Source organism: Folsomia candida, unplaced genomic scaffold (assembly GCF_002217175.1).
Source record: "Folsomia candida strain VU population unplaced genomic scaffold, ASM221717v1 Fcan01_Sc004, whole genome shotgun sequence".
Lineage (NCBI taxonomy): Eukaryota > Metazoa > Arthropoda > Collembola > Entomobryomorpha > Isotomidae > Folsomia > Folsomia candida.
In genome coordinates, this window is record NW_019091196.1 from 12603074 (window position 1) to 12620559 (window position 17486).

General features: G+C 37.2%; 6 protein-coding genes across 6 annotated transcripts; 5 read left to right on the top strand and 1 right to left on the bottom strand.

Annotated features, from left to right (window-relative positions):
• Window positions 1-1081: 1081 nt before the first annotated feature.
• LOC110849273 lies at window positions 1082-2345 on the top strand. The gene is made up of 2 exons (XM_022096672.2): window positions 1082-1405; window positions 1473-2345. Exons 1-2 carry the CDS (start codon window positions 1349-1351, stop codon window positions 2136-2138), a joined length of 723 nt encoding a protein of 240 aa, XP_021952364.1. The 5' UTR covers window positions 1082-1348; the 3' UTR covers window positions 2139-2345.
• A 134-nt stretch (window positions 2346-2479) lies between these two features.
• On the top strand, window positions 2480-3738 carry LOC110849492. The gene is made up of 2 exons (XM_022096904.2): window positions 2480-2735; window positions 2921-3738. Exons 1-2 carry the CDS (start codon window positions 2670-2672, stop codon window positions 3644-3646), a joined length of 792 nt encoding a protein of 263 aa, XP_021952596.1. The 5' UTR covers window positions 2480-2669; the 3' UTR covers window positions 3647-3738.
• Window positions 3739-3822: 84 nt separating this feature from the next.
• Window positions 3823-5909, top strand: LOC110849493. The gene is made up of 6 exons (XM_022096905.2): window positions 3823-4941; window positions 5005-5150; window positions 5238-5350; window positions 5430-5503; window positions 5587-5613; window positions 5684-5909. Exons 1-6 carry the CDS (start codon window positions 4749-4751, stop codon window positions 5800-5802), a joined length of 672 nt encoding a protein of 223 aa, XP_021952597.2. The 5' UTR covers window positions 3823-4748; the 3' UTR covers window positions 5803-5909.
• A 2161-nt stretch (window positions 5910-8070) lies between these two features.
• Window positions 8071-10704, top strand: LOC110849490 (heat shock protein 68). Its single transcript, XM_022096902.2, has 3 exons — window positions 8071-8284; window positions 8389-9077; window positions 9174-10704. Exons 2-3 carry the CDS (start codon window positions 8409-8411, stop codon window positions 10419-10421), a joined length of 1917 nt encoding a protein of 638 aa, XP_021952594.1. The 5' UTR covers window positions 8071-8284; window positions 8389-8408; the 3' UTR covers window positions 10422-10704.
• Window positions 10705-10916: 212 nt separating this feature from the next.
• On the bottom strand, window positions 10917-17483 carry LOC110849489 (polyphosphoinositide phosphatase). Its single transcript, XM_035851465.1, has 19 exons — window positions 17248-17483; window positions 17152-17168; window positions 16634-17032; window positions 16469-16561; window positions 16150-16381; window positions 15895-16090; window positions 15632-15830; window positions 15448-15568; window positions 15246-15377; window positions 14997-15174; window positions 14874-14924; window positions 14652-14799; window positions 14424-14578; window positions 14271-14363; window positions 14080-14188; window positions 13905-14009; window positions 11539-11706; window positions 11338-11479; window positions 10917-11259 (listed from the first exon to the last, which is right to left on the bottom strand). The coding sequence occupies exons 1-19, from the start codon at window positions 17326-17328 to the stop codon at window positions 11083-11085; spliced, it is 2796 nt and encodes a 931-aa protein (XP_035707358.1). The 5' UTR covers window positions 17329-17483; the 3' UTR covers window positions 10917-11082.
• LOC110849491 lies at window positions 12064-13793 on the top strand. The gene is made up of 5 exons (XM_022096903.2): window positions 12064-12345; window positions 12422-12480; window positions 12555-12776; window positions 12844-13502; window positions 13586-13793. The coding sequence occupies exons 1-5, from the start codon at window positions 12218-12220 to the stop codon at window positions 13700-13702; spliced, it is 1185 nt and encodes a 394-aa protein (XP_021952595.1). The 5' UTR covers window positions 12064-12217; the 3' UTR covers window positions 13703-13793.
• Window positions 17484-17486: the final 3 nt, after the last annotated feature.

Here is a 17486-nt window from a genome sequence, read left to right on the forward strand (position 1 = left end):
TTAATAAGTTACTGGAGTCATTTCAGTATCACTTTTTTGCATTTCTAAATTCTTTGTACGCATTAGAGTCAACCTAGTCGACAATTATCCTTAAATGTGCTACCGCCGCTGGTCTGTATGGTTAACCCATTCGATGAGTTTGCTGCTTATGTACGTTTATGGATGAAAAGCGTCATAACAATACTCTCACTGATGTAAATAACAGATAACTACTTGACAGTACTTGAACCAGTCTAAATATGTAAGTAAAGTAAAAATAAACATTTATTAACATCAATAAATCAATTGGGTACACAATTTATCATTCATATCTGCTGTAAATCCCGTATGCGTCATAGGTGCAAATTATAATTATGATGTGACGACAACAGAGGCGATTTAAAATCAAGTTTATGTAAATTAAAAGTGGTAATCAAATAGTAATAAGTGTGTGTAATGAGCATTGAACTTGTGTAAATGTTTGTCCAGCATTTGCGTCCATAGTTTTTACACGTGCTGCTGGTGGCAAGGTACCGATCTCGAGAAAGTAGATGACAAAATGAAGAAAGGGTTCAAGTTTTCTGAAAAATATTTGAGAAATGGAATTCTGAAATTTTGAATATATTGTCTAAAATGAAAAATAAAATGAAAGATGATCATCGTATTTGTTAAAAAAATACTTTGGCCAGAATATGTTTCATTTACCATAATATATTTCCGGTAACAACGTGGAGTGACGAAAATGACAGTGACACTAACAACATGCAAAGCACATACATAAGATGGTATCTGGCTTGTACAAACTTTTGGGCAAGTGTCACTCCAACGCAGTTGTAAGATAAGCTGCACTTCATGCTTACAAGATGATATCAGTGAATCAATGTCGAAATGTATGATTGCGAAAATATAGTGGCTTATCCTCATTTATAATTTAAGCACTTTATGAGTAAGATCTAGTTGTTTGGAAGGACGAAATAAATTGCTTTCTCAACTGTAATTTAATAAATATTGCGATTTCTCACTAGCCATTTCTTGACGACTTGCCTGTGCAAATAGAGTTACTGTGCTTAAAGACCTAGTTACATAGTTTAGTTAGTTAGTACACGCCATTATCGGCATATGCAGAATGTACTCGTATGTAACTACATATGTACATACTAAATTTGCTGTTTTATATTTTATTCCCATAATTTACGGCAGCAGCAGGGTTACTGATCTCAATATATAAACACGGTGACCATTGCTTCGCCTTTCAACATTTCTATTTTAGTCGACAACGAAATTGCAAGTGGTTGTAGAGTATATATTTAACTGGTCTCGTTATCCGTAAAATTTCATAAAAATCCGACTCCATTGAGTTTTCGCTAAAATGCACTTAAAATATTCAACCTTAGTAATTATTGCTGCCGGTCTACAATTATTAATGGTACTGAATTTGGAGAGTTAAGATTTTCATGGAAAAAATTAACATTTTGAATTTTTAATGTGACCAGGTAAATTGTTCCATCGACTCTGCAACTCTAAACGTATCTCAAATGTTTGACGGTATAATACCCAAAAATCGTACTGAATCTGAAGTTTATCAGCCAATTATTACGACAACGACGACTACTGAATCTAGTGTCACGCCACCACAACTTTCAAAAACCATGGAACAAGAACTTCGCAACGTGTTGAACCTATTGCCATTTTCAATACGAGAATTATCCCGAAATTACATTGCCACCCGGTTAAAACGAATTGTTCTTCTCACATCAACACCTCCAGCAGATAGTCCAAACTCCACTCATCAAGATGACGTTCCTAACAACCTCACCCTTGATCTCACGACTTTAAACAAAAACAAAAGTAAACCATATAACCCTCACGGGAAAAGGATGCTGGGGTCGGATTTGGTTCCCATAATTCCGGACGGAGCTCCAACCCCGAAATCGATTCCGGGAGAGTTGATTGCTTCTCATATTTCGAAGAGAGAAATACAATTAATTAACGAGAGCATGTTCGGTCCCTTAAAATCAGTGACCATGTTCCCCTCCGTCATGTCGTCCATTTTAGTCTTTCCCAGGCGTTATAATCCTGAAAAGTTGGCTCAAGTTCTCAAGTTCAATTATGGCGTGGAAGCTGAACCGAATGGTCTGATTGTGGAAGCTAAAAAGTAAAATAAGATAAATAATTGCGATATTTTATAAAATTACGAACAAGCCGAGAGAGAAAGTATATTTTTGCAGTAAAAAGATCCTATAAAATAAAATATTACAAGCATACATATCTACAAACCAAAACTAATGTTCCTTTATGTTCCATGTTACTTGTAGCCATTTCATTATTGTCCAAAAATCTGCAATAAATGCACCAAATAAATGTTACCCCAAGATAATTAATGCATGTATAACCAGTATAATGGGTGATTACAATTGGTGAAATCCATCTGGGTCTGGTCACTAATTAGATTTCAGTATTCGATATTTAAGGCAAATTATTCATCACTTGGATTCATCAGTGGCAAATTGCACGCTGAGAAAAGGTCGCGTTCACGAAATATATTCACAAATGTAATTTCAATTATAGATACATCGTAAACACAGTTTATTTATATAATTGGCATCGTTGTACCCACTAAAAATTCACAGACCTAGACACAGTTCTTGTCGTACAGGTAATTGGAGGAAGAGTCACACGACAAAGCAAAGATGAAAGGAACGCTGACAGGAAATGCCTTGGGAGTCTTGATTATCTTGACCTTACAAATTTTAAGCGTGAGTAAATATTTCATACGTTTGGGTATAGAATTCAAACCAGTTTTGCAAATAGGTATCTACTTACACTTAAAGAAAGGATTACTAACTGACTTAACTTGTCGATCATGTACATATAAATATCATCGTGTAATTAGCTCCCTCACCCACGAAATGTTTTTTTCAATATAAATTTTAAACTGCAGGTCACATGCGAAATATCTCGAGTGCATCAACTCATCTACAAGAACCAGATTCCAGCAAAAGAATGGGTTAAACCACAGTCTGGAGCTATAACTTTGTCCGAAGGCGAGCAAATCGCTCTAGAAGTCACCAATCAGCTCCTCCCACCGCCCGAACTCTCTCAAAAAATATCGGACGAGCTGAAACTCATAAAATACAAGTACCGCGTCGTGAGCAAGATCTCCCATCAAAGAAAATGGGTTCCTGGTGAACTAATTTCTACTAAAATCACGGCAGAACAGATTCGCCAGGTTAATTCAAGCAGCGAATATGGTCCACTCGTCAATGTGACGACGATTGACCTGCTCCCCTTCTACATCGTGTCCATCCTCTCCTTTAACAAACCATATAATCCTCTAGTCTTGGGAGAAATGCTGAAATTTCAGTATGGCTTCTCATCCTCGCCGAATTCCGTGTATTACGACGGGGACGACATTTTCTACGACTTGAGCAGCAAAACGTACATTTTCAAGAGGAGGGGCTGTGTCGACCAGGAGGCTGTGTCGACAGATTCGCCACCACCACGACGACGAAATGATGGCGTAACTTGCGGAGAGGATTCGAAACATTACTGGGAATTTGTGGTCACGGATGACGATAATGTCCGACTGGTTAAAGAGTACGACATCGATGGGGATGGAAATCGCAGTTTCAATCGGAAGTACAATTCCTTGGCTATTATTAATTAATTACTGAAATTATCAAGTGTATGTATGTATTATGCAGGCGATATGATAATAAAAAATAAATAAGTCGTAATAATAAATCATTCTAAAAAGGATGTAGACAAATCAGTGTATTTTTATTTACTCATCATCACCAAACAAATGTATTATTAAACACGAGAAACATCTCGATAAAGACTGGAAAGAACTAACAATAAGTGGAACTTAATTTCCTCATGTATCACATAATTTTCGGCTTTATCTAAAGAAACTGCGGTTGTGTGATGTGATTATACGAGATAACAATGGGGTTGATAAGATTAAGATAAGCACTATTAATCGGCTTCTATCTAGTAATAAATAAGTGTAAGTTGCATTCTTTTCTACAAATTGACACGCATATGCACTTCGTAATTATGCTTAATAAGAGAGGGGAGAGAAATGAAGGCATGTAATTGAAATCCGCAAAAAGCAAGGAAAATGTAAACCCTGGGAATTATGCAATGAGTGATAGCGCACTATCATGTTTAACAAATCTAGAAATATGATGTCAGGATTTCCGATTCAAAAACTTCACTTGTGCTGCTGGCATAATAGAAATTTTATTTTATTATGGACCATTCATACAAATTGTGTGGATAAAGTTGCAATTTTATTTGCAATAGTTTTCTGGATTTTCCCAGGAAATTTTTAAACTAATCATGCAAAATGGCGTATTGCAAATTAGAATCTATAGTTATGTACAACTTTAAATCACGATATATTTGAAGCTACTCTGAAAGTTCTGAAACTAGGGATGCTATTGTTTTAAATGATATTGACCATGATTCCTCATTTTCCACATGCTAATAAGTATGCATTACCACATTATGCGTGCATATCTGTAGACAGACAGAAGCCAGGCCAGGAACCCTAGTGTCATGATTGATATGAAAATCGCAATTTATGTTTGTGGTATGTGTTACATGAGATTGTGGATATTAATATGACACACTTTCAGTTCCCTTTTGTTTTGTTCGCCGTTTTTTTATGTTGTGCAATGCAAAGTCGGTTTATTTTCTTTAGTCATTTTGATCCCACTACTGACTAGAATCGGAAGAAATTTGTTTGCTACAAATTTGAGAAAATGTCTTCTTCAAATTGCCAATCAGTGTGTGTGGTGGGTGTCATATTTTTAATCGCTTTGGGGTCCATGGCGTACATCGGTTATTTTAGTGGGGTCGAGAAGGAGGAAATTATTGTGGCTAGAATTAAAGAACTCGATTTATCACTGGATTTGAAAGATTCTGCGTCAAAAACAGAGTCGTACTTAAATGAAGGTAATCAGTAAAGCGGTGCAAAGAACACGGATTTAAAATTAAATGCAAATTAATTTGTATTAGAGAGAAGGAGCATTATCGATTGCGAAAACATGGTCCCTCTGGAATTACAATCACCCAGATTTTTAGGCGTTATCCCAAATATAACGGCGAGCAAGGGCGATAATGTATCCATCCCGTGCGTTACAGAAAATCTGCAGACTTACAGGGTAAATTAACTAGAAACGTCAATGTGGATACATTACATTGTGAGCTTAGCAAAAAAATATTAATTGCGTTTAATTGGAACGATTAAGATGGCCTGGCTGAAATTGCACTCCCAAACCATATTAACAATCCATAATCACATCATCACAAAAAACAGAAGGATTGGCCTCTCGATGGATACGCAGACGCTCGAAACTCCTTGGTACATGCATGATTTAAGAGTGTATTTTATAAAATATTACGTGCTATAAATCTACATCTAAAAAATTTTAAAATTTCAGTAAAAATCAAAGTATGGAAACAACCATTCTGATGTACACGCTAAATATTGACTCAATTTCAGAAAAGGATGAAGGTTTCAAAGAAATTATAAATATAAATATTGTATTTAAAAGCTTGTACTTGAATAATTATTTAAATAATTATCAATTATTGAAGGATTCTACATGTGCCAAATGAACACGGGTACTTGACCAGATTACTTAAACAATTTTAAAAACTAATTTATTTAATATCATCCAATTATCTGTCACAGATCCAATGAAAGGACAATGGGGATACTTGAAGGTGGAAATTCCTCCAACAACAACGACGAATCCAAGTTCATCGTCGTCGTCGTCAGAAAGCTCTTCAACATTTTCAATAACGTCGTAACGTCTATTTGATATCATCTTAATTGTTGTGATTTACAGAATTCGTTCGTGGGTGGTGGGTTCTTATTTAGTAAAGTCAAATCCAAATACAAAATTGTGATCTCATTATTACCATAATAGGTACGCATGTCCATAAAGAAAACAAATTCTTGCTACATCGTACCATGATTCATAATTCAGGTCATTACAAATTAGTCAAGTTCAAGGCCCACCGTTAAGACATGTGTATAATGGGACGAGATTCGTTTCAAGATGTAGAAAAGATGAAGATAATGAGAGACATCCAATCCATAAAGAAATGCAAATGATGCCAAAAAAATTGCAAAGTGTCGTCTTCAATTCTACTACCGCTCAGCCGGATGATTAATTATTATGATCAAAATCTTGGTCCAAATTGACACTGAATATAATTTCATCCGAAAATATTATTCTTATTTATTTACAATTTACTTTGGTATTTAGACTATTTCGACAAATTTGGTCATCGCCTTTGTGAGTGAGTACGTTTATCACCACGATCGTTGATTGCCAAACTCTTGTATCTTGAAAACCAAGAAGTTTGCATCTTCTAACCCAACCAGCAACCACCCACGTCTCAATAAATAAAGTTACCCAGCCAGGAAACGTCGATGACATCAAGTTTCAAGACGAATAAGTTGGAATTTTCTGGCAAGGAGTGACGTAACCTGATATTCGTACGAGGTGAGTGAGATGATTCCTCCCTCCCAAGGCATGACCCACCAGCTTTTTCCCTGTGTTCAACTTGCTGCAAATGATTCACGAACCGCACTAAAAAGATGCTAAAAATAAGCAAATTTCCACTCCAGCCTCAGTCAGACGCATAGACAACTATTTAATGCATGTACATGAACTTTGGAAAAGATTTTATGAATCTCTCACTACGAGCTAAATTTAGGCTTCGTGTTGGTGTATGTACAAAGGATGAATGGCCAAGTCTTAGAATAGCGATGGCAAAAAAATGTTTGCGCAAAACGAAAGTAAGTAAATCTGTTTGCGATATTTTGTCAGAGTTATTGGAAGCAAAGTTCTTGACTCCTCGGCGAGACGGCAAAATGTTATTTACAAATTATTGGAAAACATTTGTATGGTTAAAACATCCGAAAATGTATTCACAAAATTATCCCTCCCACCATTTTGTCTGTAACCCAGTTTTTAGTTGACAATTTGACATGATTCCTACTTATGCAACTTGTCCCTGACTTTTGGAAAAATGTTCTCATTTTATATCAATTTTAAATGAGGCCACTGTAATACGTAGACGGGTTTTACGGATTGAAAATATATCGACCTAAATATTTGCGTCCTTTCTTTCTGTAATGTTCTTCATTGAAAAGAAGCAAGCAAGAATAATTGCACATGAAAATCTGGAGGAAACTCGGATTTGCTCACGTTCCAGAAAGCTCCAACTCCAGTTTTAGCTTGCCTTTCTCTACTTTCTGCGCAATATATGAGACGTGTATGAAAAGTATATGGAGCAGAAAGTACGAGAATATCCAGTAAATATACGACGTACTATTATTATACATACGTATTTATGCACGAGTTTGACCAAAACAACAATACCACGTAAGCCAAAATGCATGCGAATCATCACCGTATGCAAAACATATCTCCAACCACACACGTATCCATAAAGGCAAACTTCCTGTTATCATTTCATTTCTTACGTGAATTTAACAGACAAAAATAATCTTCTTAACCTACTGGTTAGTAAAATGCAATGATCAAATCGATGCCGCTAGATCTCGTGATCTCGTGTAATATGTTATTGTTGACTCAAACTTAAATTAGTAAATGATTCAGATTCAGATGATTCCTATGCCAAGAAATAATCCACCAACCATAAGCACCTTCTTCACCTAAACTCATGGATGTATAAGAAACTAAACTACACCAAACTGTGCAATTATTTCCAAATTATTGAGATTTTAAACCGAAATTTCATCTCAATTTAAATAAAATTGAATTGACATAAACGTATTGGCTAGTAAAATAACTAGTTAATTAAAACATGTGCTTAAAACTGCAGCATCTCATTTATTTAGCAGCACTAAATTGCACTTTCGTCATCTTTGCACAATGTTTTTGTGCGACTATGTAAATATACGTGTAGTAGATGGTAAAGGAATGGGATGGATGTTTCTCGTAAAGAGTGGCCGAAACCAGAATACGTGAGAAGTGGTTCGTATAGTCTGGAAAGTGCGAGAAGCTCGCTCGCTTTGCCATATAAAGCAACGCTGACTCACAAACCCCAACATTCACACGCTGAAAGTAACAAAGTGAACAAATCTCATCTCACTCACTACCTTTTTGAAGTGCAGAAACGTTACCATATCACTAAACTACACGATAAAAAGTGATTTATATATTTTTAAAAATTTCGTCTTTCAAATAAGTGATTTTGGAAAAAATTATTAAAAATAAACTCCGAATTTCTACAATATTTGGATCGTTTTCAACTGGTAAGTGCTTATTTTACATGTTTCGGGTTTAGATAAAAAGATAAGTAGCAGTTTGTAGAAAATTGAATTTCAAACTTGAACATTTTCTAATTTGTTACTTCCAGAATTCACATAATAAATAAAAATGGTGCAAAAACGAGCCATCGGAATCGACTTGGGTACCACGTACTCCTGCGTTGGTGTCTGGCAGAATGGAAAAGTTGAGATCATCGCCAACGACCAGGGGAACAGGACGACGCCCTCATACGTCGCCTTCAACGACACGGAACGACTGGTCGGAGACGCTGCCAAAAATCAAGTCGCGATGAACCCACAAAATACCATTTTCGACGCGAAACGTCTCATCGGAAGAAAATTTGACGACCAGAACGCCCAAGCGGACATGAAGCATTGGCCATTCAAAGTGGTCAACAGCGGGGGCAAGCCGCAGTTTGAGGTGGAATTCAAGGGGGAGATGAAGCGCTTCATGCCGGAAGAGATCAGTTCCATGGTTCTCACGAAGATGAAGGAGACGGCGGAAGCTTATCTTGGGACGAAGGTCACCGACGCTGTCGTCACTGTTCCAGCCTATTTTAACGACTCGCAACGTCAAGCCACAAAAGATGCCGGAGTCATTGCGGGATTGAACGTGCTTCGAATTATTAATGAACCTACGGCTGCCGCGTTGGCGTATGGCTTGGATAAAAACTTGAAGGGGGAGCGAAACGTCCTCATCTTTGACCTGGGTGGTGGAACTTTTGATGTTTCGATTCTGACGATTGATGAAGGGAGCTTGTTCGAAGTTAAATCAACGGTAAGGATTTTTTTATGATGTAGAATTATAATTTCAAATCGGAAAGAGTGTGGAGATTTGGTACTTATTTGTATTTTTATTTATATTGAATTACAGAACGGAGACACCCATTTGGGAGGTGAGGACTTTGACAACAGAATGGTCACCCACTTCTGTGACGAGTTCAAGCGCAAATTCAAAAAGGATTTGAACACCAATCCCCGAGCACTACGACGACTTCGAACCGCTTGCGAGAGGGCGAAAAGAACCCTTTCCTCATCCACGGAGGCTTCCATCGAAATCGACTCGCTCCAAGACGGAATTGATTTTTACAGCAAGATCTCCCGAGCCCGATTTGAAGAACTTTGCATGGACATGTTCCGTGGCACCCTGGAACCAGTTTCAAAGGCACTGAATGATGCAAAAATGGACAAATCTCAAATCCACGATGTCGTCTTGGTCGGAGGATCTACTAGGATTCCCAAGATCCAAAAAATGCTCCAGGATTTCTTCAACGGGAAAGAACTCAACAAGTCCATCAACCCGGATGAAGCTGTCGCTTACGGTGCCGCAGTCCAGGCCGCTATTCTGTCTGGAGATCAGAGTTCACAAATCCAAGACGTTCTTTTGGTCGACGTAGCTCCACTCTCCCTCGGAATTGAAACCGCTGGAGGAGTCATGACCAAAATCATTGAGCGAAACTCCCGAATTCCATGCAAACAAGCCCAAACTTTCACCACCTACTCGGACAACCAGCCAGCCGTCTCGATCCAAGTCTTTGAGGGTGAAAGGGCCATGACGAAAGATAACCATCTCTTGGGCACCTTCAATCTCGGCGGAATTGCCCCAGCACCGCGTGGAGTTCCACAAATCGAAGTCACATTCGACATTGACGCCAACGGGATTATGAACGTGTCCGCTGCGGACAAGGGGAGTGGAAAGACGGAAAAGATCACCATCAAGAATGACAAGGGTCGTCTGTCCAAGGAAGAAATCGACAGAATGCTGTCAGACGCAGAAAAGTATGCGCAAGAAGATGCCAAACAGAAGGAGAAAGTCCAGGCCCGAAACCAACTGGAGAGCTACGTCTTTGGGGTCAAACAAGCCGTGGAGGAGGCGTCCGCTGATAAACTTCCTGAAGCTGATAAGAAGAAAGTTATCGCGAAATGCCAAGAAACCTTGAAATGGTTGGATAACAATTTGCTAGCAGAGAAAGAAGAATACGAGTTCAAGTTGAAGGAGGTGGAGACCGAGTGCAAACCGATCATGATGAAGATGCATGGAGGCGAAGCTGGTGGTGCTCCTGGTGGTGGTCCACAGGGTCGAGGAGGACCTGGAGGACCAACGGTTGAAGAAGTGGATTAAGGATAAGCACTTATCTTTCTCATCAACCTCCAAACAAAAGACTGGCTAGTATTTTATAATTTCTCATTACTTAATCTCTGAACTTACCACGTAAAAAAATAGTCATGCAATAAGCACACTTACCATATATTAGTGTGTAAGGAATAATATGGGTTCAGTATTTCTCGATAAGCTATTTATTTATTTTAATGTACAAAAGCAATAAATTAGTCAAATTGTACAAGTATTATTTCAAATGAATTTGTGAAATTTTTCTGTTAGGAAATTTCGAATTAAAAAAAAAGAACTCCCACAATGTTTAGATTTAAGTTTTGAAATGTATGATGTTAAAAAATTAAATGCAAGCAAATGAAATAAACGTACATTGAACAAAAAATAAACCAAACTTGTCTTGTCCATGCATATTTTGGAAAAATTTAAAAATTTAGCATATTCATATTTCATATTCATTCAAAATCATTTCATGTCATAATTGCAATACTCCAAACAGCACTGTATTCATGTAGTATTTATTCATTAGTAATCATCTTCACAGTCGTTGTTACATGTGACATAGCATCTGTTTATTTATATTAAAGCACTACAGAACTTTATTTAATGATATCACAGGATTACATCCATAATAAATTAGGTGAATATATCTAAAGGTATTATCGTACTCTTAATTAACAAGCATAGAATGTTTCACAGTTGGTTTGCTGCTACTAAAATTATTTTGGAGAAATGGATTACCAGACTTGGAAATGTAGCGAGAATACACGGACATGTCTCTTGGTCCTGGTTTCGTAGCACCTTCCTTCCCTCTTCTGACATAGTTTTTGTAAATATCCCTTGAAATCTGGGGACGAGATAAATAAGATTGGTCAATAATACGAATATGTCGGGTGAGAAATATCATTATCTAATTATTGCATACTCGAGACACTGTGGGTGGAGTCACACTAAAGGCACTGTCCTTTGAGAATGCGCTCAATGGAAGAATTGACGGGGATTTACACTTTGACGGACCTGGGGATAACATCTTCGACTCCATTTGACAAGTTTGCAAGTTGACAAACCTATAAAAAATAATTATGAAGGAGTTGAATATTTTACCAACATTTCATTTCAAATGAACCTTTTATAGAGCATGATATCAGATTTTCTAGGAGACTTGACTTCAACACCATACGAATCTTTCATAGTTCCAAAAATCCTTGAAAATGCTAGATTTCTATTCTGACTTCCGGCACCCGTGTTTAACGTAACATTCATGCTGGCCATGCTGGAGCTCATGTCTTCACTGCTTGAATAATTAACCGGATTAAATATTTGCAGAGTGAATTGCATACTTATTTTTCATGTGCGTATATTTAACAAGTAATAATTTTCATGGCAGACCGGAGGTGAACCCCCCAAAACCCCACCTCACGAGGAGTTAACCCCCATCCGTTCTGGAACTACGCGCACATTATTTCACAACAAGAAACGAAAACGTATTTTCAGTATTTGCACGCAGCAAGAAAGCTCACTGATCTCACTCACTCACTCCGCTGTGAATTAATTCCACTACCACTCATAAAAGTAAACAAATATTCTTCTCTCCGCCCACACTCTGAACGTGAATAAATTAGTAAAATTAGTATTACTTAAAAGTTGGACATGGCACCCATTTTCAAGAAGCTGCGAAAAAGAGTGAAAGCAAAGAGTGAAGCTTTCGAAGTGGCAAAAAAAAAAATAAGCACGCGTGCGACATATGCAACGAAACTTTTCCATGTCCTTCTCGACTTGAAATTCATCGAAAAAGACACTTGAATATGAAGGAATTCGCTTGTGACAAGTGCAGCAAAATGTTTGTCACAGAGAGTGAGCTGACAAGTCATCAGTTGACCCATTCCGATGAGAGAAAGTTTGAGTGTGTAGTTTGTGGGGTAAAGTTTAAAAGGTTTGTCTCTTATTATTCATGTAATTTCGTATTATTGACTGTTTGATTAACCTAACCATTCTTTGACTAACTTTAGAAATTCTGAACTCCTTCGGCACATGAGGGTACAACATCCCGGATCCAGCCAGATTGAAAGTAATGTTTAGTTAATGTTTTTCTAATTTATAAATTACCACAATAATCGTTATCTGTATTTTTGTGTTATGTAGAAACAATTATTAGGCGGGAAAACTTTTACGAAGATTTCGAAATAGAGACTACTGGTGATGAATTGGTGACGACGTGCATAATTTGCAGATTCGTGGCAAGTAATCAGACGTCGATGCAACATCATACCAGGAGAGGACATGTCGCCATTCCCACACACGTTTACGCAGACGGTGATGGTTGCAAAATTATTACAAGAGCATTTAAACCTGAAGATTATTATGGTAAACAAACTTTATAAAATATCTACGGTTCCATATATATTTACCTCGTTTTTATTGTTGGTTGCAGAGAGTAATGGCGGATTACACAAAATAATAATCAAAATATGGATGAACGACAACACGATCGGTCTGAGTATTAGTAAAACTACGTATGGAGACGAGGTTCGTGCCGCCCAGAAAAACAAAACTGACATGAAAAGTGCCGGGCGGCACAACACCACCATGCTGAAGAAGGCTTGCTCATCGAGGGTCCTCCTCCCAGAAGGATATGAGGTGATTTGTGAGGAAACAAGGGTCGTCCCCATCCACCCTTTTCAAGGAACTTTGTGCAGTTCGAACGGGAAGTGGACAGTTCGCAACATTCTTCAAAAAGTGTGCGTGGACACGTTTATGCCCCCAGAAGCTCTGACGTATTTTGAAGAAGATGAACTCGACATCATCATCAAAGCAGTGGAAGAGTTGAAGAACTCGTTGGTTATTGGGGACCGTGAACTAGTCTTTATAGACGAAGCAGAAGAAGGGGATCGACCACTGGGCAACCCGATTCTCGGGGCAAAGATTGAACAAGGGACTTCCACAATTTGCAAATTGGAGGAAGACCTGCATCAGGCCTCGCTTCGTGAAGAAAAGTTGCTCAAAGAGAAGGAGGATGACATGAAGGAGAAGAACAAATTGCGGTCTCAGTTGGAGGATGAGAAAAAAGCTCACAATGAGACAAAACAAATGGTAAGTCAACTCTCCTTATTTTCAAATCTAAAATTAGTAATTTGTATTGTATTCATTGTACTGTAATGAATTTGAATAATTAGTTGGTGGCGATGAAACGAGAACGAGCTTTGTTGCTGCGTGCAAATTCTGCAAAGAGGAATGAGGACCGTGTTCCCCTCTCAAACGCCACCAACTCACCGGTGAAGAGGAAGAAATGACATAATCTTTCTTGAAATTATCATTTTTTGTTGTGTTCAGTCATTAGACATAAATAATTAAAGAAAACCTTTTTTGAGTGCTGTCGTAATATCGCCTTGCTTATATTCCTGCCTTTGAATCATGCATTCAGTGTTGGGTCATGCATGAAACATGTTCACATTTGGTCACATTACATGAGACTTAGAATTTTTTATTTAATACCTAAAGCATGACCTGAGTACAATTGGCGGAACAACAGGAACGAAATTCCAATCTTTGGGAACGTATCCAGAGTGGATGTCTTCACTAGAGTAGTCCGTCTCGGAACTAGAACAACAATTAAAAATTATACTTAAAAGTACTTATCTAGTAATCTGATATTATTAGACGTAATTACCTCGTAGTAGAATTTGTACTTGCAGCAGAACTTAGCCCCATAATGGATGGGTTTTTGAAAGACAAAAGTTTTGCTGATTTCTTATTGGAACTTTCCTCTTGTCTCTTGCCTGGACAAAAGCCGATATAGTGATAACCTGGCAATTACTTTTTCTCTCTTTCTCATAATAAACTTGTAATTATCAAACTTGCCTGGTCGAATTCTTACTGCAAATGGACTGAAATTTGTAGTAAAATTTGGCATGAAATCACGGATGGAATGGCTCACTTTGAATGCATACATGTCTAGGAAAAACAAATTGTATTAATTTCATATATACTACTATTGCATAAATAAATATCAACCTGAAAGTGGAATGAAAAACTTTGGTCTATACAAATCTGAATATGGGTCAATATCTTCCCAGTCTTCACATGGAAGTAAAATTGAAGTCTTTTGTGTTTCATAAACAGCAAACGGCAATGATGCCAAGGCACTATCAGGAAACCACTCTGTAAGTCTACGGAACAAAGAAAAGTTATTTTAGAGTTAAGTTTAAGATACATTTTAAATTAAAGGGTGAGTTGACTAACTGTCTCAGTTTATCATTTTTGTTAGTAAATCGAAGTTCCATCTTTAAATGTAAATGAAGATCGTTTTCCAGTGACCACAACGGAATAGTTTCGTTGAAAGGTTGATACATTCCCAGAAATAGATTTATTGCGTTCTGCTTATCAGCATCTAAATCGTTACAAGCACAATATGTTAAGAGTCATACTAACCAGAAAAAAACAATTTTTGAGAATATAACAAACCTGAGAATGTGTTTGAATAGTATCGCGAAAGAGTTTGCATAATATCATTTCCTGAAACAAAATTTCAATTTATTATTATCCTGTTATAACTATTAAAGCTCACTGGATGATTTTGTGAATCACCTTGTGAAGTCCAAGGTGCGGTTTTCCGGTAAGTATTAATCCGATGAACAAGCTGAGAACCACCGTATTGTAATGCTAAGGTGTCGCCGTGGTCTTCATACAATTCTTCCAACATTCGTATCGCATCTGATTCAAACTCTAACTCCCAATTAGAACTGACAACCCCAAGTGCTCGTAACTAAAAGAATGGAAATTACACATAAATAATTTTTCTGAGGAAAATACTTAGTTAATTTTTGCAAAACAAACCTGATGAGCTAAGGCACATTTTCCAAGAGCGAATTGAGCAGTATTAGTACGATCCAAACAATCCACACAATTTATCCTAACAATCCCAGTCTGCAATCTTCCATACAGGCAACCGTCATAAACCAAATTATTCTGGAGTGCGGGATAAAAAATTATAATGACTGAAAAACATAGCGATTGACAAGACAAATTATGAATATACCATTGTTTTCTTTGTTGAGGTAACACACGCCTCAAGGGGTTGATGAGTCATAAAAAATCCTGTTTTGCAGAAAACTTGTTCAGAAATACCTGCAAGTTTTGATAGGACGTTCTTTTCTTTCCTATATAACAAGAGTTTTAAGTACGGATAAACCTCGACATGAGGAAAATTATGCAGAATTTACATTTTGTTTGTTCGAGCCATATCGAATCCCACATAAATTATGCGATGTTTAGGAGGCAGGAACTGATTTAATGTCCTTATTGCCGAAGTGTACTCCTCTGTAAGGATACTTTCATGTTTTTTACGCTCTCGTTTCTTGACTAGATTCACAACCACCAAAGGGCTACCAAATCGACAAATTAGTTCTCCAAAGTGTTTTCCTATAATTAGCACAACCCAATTCAGGAAATAACATATTTGAATTATTAGCAAATTCCAATATACCTGCAGTTTCTGCATAAGGATCTGCTAAATCTATTCCGATCGGTGGTTTTGGAACCATTTTGGCAATATCTTGACTCCAGTGAGCTGGAATAGATCCACGCATTTGCACAAATGATGTAAAGCGTCCTTTCGTAAAGCTAGAAACACTTGAATCAAAAACAATCTGCTCAGTTTCTACTTCATTGGCAACGTCTCCCTAAGACAGAATTAATTGTTATCCTTATTTTTTATAAACCGTTGAATAGATCAATATACTTGGAAATTTGCCCCCCTTTTCAAGAATCGTGTCCCTGCATAGGTTGCAGATCGCCTTGCTATCAATGTCAAGTAAATTGTTTTTCCATAAACACAAACACTTGATTGTCCCACAAACCCATGGACTACGGGAAGCAACCAGTTCGGATGCAATATCCCTTCCATTGGTTCCAACAATTTAGCGTTCCAAACATATTTCTTGTTAATTTGATTGCTAACGGCATACCCAGCTCTGCAACATAACCCAAGGTAAAGGACTTAGAAATTTCAAATTATGTATTTAGCTAGTTTTGTATACATTTCTAACTAATTAACTCACATTAGCTCTGGATTCTGCGCTTTATTTCCTGGGACAACATTTTGTGGAGGAGTAATATTATGCTGTAAGCTATTGGTCAGATCATAACTGTACCTAAAATATGAATAAGAATTTGTAGTACACACATTACAATTTTAGTTATCTGTATTTCTCGTCGTCACTTACGTGAAATAGAAATTACTCGACAAATCTATGCTTTGAAATAGCTTTAAGTATCTAATTTCATCCGGATTCTTAGATGGTCCATCCGAGGGAATGTACAGACAGGCAGTATCCTCAATCTTATAAATGGAATGGTACCCAACGGTCGCAATTTTTCTCCTTTTCGTCACCAGAATGACATAATAACCTTCCAAAAATCGGACAAAGCCCACAATTCCAAAAGCCGAAACTGCCCTTACGAGACCCGCAGGATTTTTGGGTTTATTTACACAAGCGATGGTCGCCAAAAGCTCCTTCATCTCCTTCGAAGTGTATCTCGCCTGATCTTCTACTACGACCAACTCCTTCGATTCTGTCCGGTCAATCTTTAGAATCCGGAACTTTGTTTCCGTTTGGTTCGATCTGAGAAGGATGTGAAAATAAACTTGCTTTATAAACTGCTGATTTTGAATATTAAATAGTGCGTGGCAGAGCATAAGCGAGAAGTTTACAAAAGTATATTAAAATAAAATGTGACTGACCCAACCAGAAAAAATCTCTGAAATTAAACAACCATAGTACAATATTAGTTAATTTGTATTCATTAAGGCTCACAATTAAGTTTGTTAAATTCTTACATTTCTAGTCTCGTACAATACCATTTTTTGAATAGGGATGAAATAAGGTCTGTAAACTTCTTTTGTTGTGGGGAGCTCCATTGTATATTTTTACACCAATCTAATTAGAATTACAGATCACTAATTGGTCACACTAAATTGTTCAACTATTAACTAGCAATTATATAATGTCATATTTTGCTAAAAAGTGAAAATTCCCTGTTTTTATTTACTTGTCATTTGTGTTTGTTATTATATTG

Coding starts and splice junctions, on each gene's coding strand:
- LOC110849491 (XM_022096903.2), top strand. CDS start 12,218: ATGAAGGAATTCGCTTGTGACAAGTGCAGCAAAATGTTTGTCACAGAG. Junction 12,346..12,421: donor TGTGGGGTAAAGTTTAAAAG/GTTTGTCTCTTA, acceptor GACTAACTTTAG/AAATTCTGAACTCCTTCGGC. Junction 12,481..12,554: donor CGGATCCAGCCAGATTGAAA/GTAATGTTTAGT, acceptor TGTGTTATGTAG/AAACAATTATTAGGCGGGAA.
- LOC110849273 (XM_022096672.2), top strand. CDS start 1,349: ATGCACTTAAAATATTCAACCTTAGTAATTATTGCTGCCGGTCTACAA. Junction 1,406..1,472: donor CCGGTCTACAATTATTAATG/GTACTGAATTTG, acceptor TAATGTGACCAG/GTAAATTGTTCCATCGACTC.
- LOC110849490 (XM_022096902.2), top strand. CDS start 8,409: ATGGTGCAAAAACGAGCCATCGGAATCGACTTGGGTACCACGTACTCC. Junction 9,078..9,173: donor TGTTCGAAGTTAAATCAACG/GTAAGGATTTTT, acceptor ATTGAATTACAG/AACGGAGACACCCATTTGGG.
- LOC110849493 (XM_022096905.2), top strand. CDS start 4,749: ATGTCTTCTTCAAATTGCCAATCAGTGTGTGTGGTGGGTGTCATATTT. Junction 4,942..5,004: donor AGAGTCGTACTTAAATGAAG/GTAATCAGTAAA, acceptor AATTTGTATTAG/AGAGAAGGAGCATTATCGAT. Junction 5,504..5,586: donor AATTTCAGAAAAGGATGAAG/GTTTCAAAGAAA, acceptor CAATTATTGAAG/GATTCTACATGTGCCAAATG.
- LOC110849492 (XM_022096904.2), top strand. CDS start 2,670: ATGAAAGGAACGCTGACAGGAAATGCCTTGGGAGTCTTGATTATCTTG. Junction 2,736..2,920: donor TGACCTTACAAATTTTAAGC/GTGAGTAAATAT, acceptor TTTAAACTGCAG/GTCACATGCGAAATATCTCG.
- LOC110849489 (XM_035851465.1), bottom strand. CDS start 17,328: ATGGAGCTCCCCACAACAAAAGAAGTTTACAGACCTTATTTCATCCCT. Junction 16,562..16,633: donor TCGAGTAATTTCTATTTCAC/GTAAGTGACGAC, acceptor TTCATATTTTAG/GTACAGTTATGATCTGACCA. Junction 16,382..16,468: donor GCGCAGAATCCAGAGCTAAT/GTGAGTTAATTA, acceptor GTTATGTTGCAG/AGCTGGGTATGCCGTTAGCA.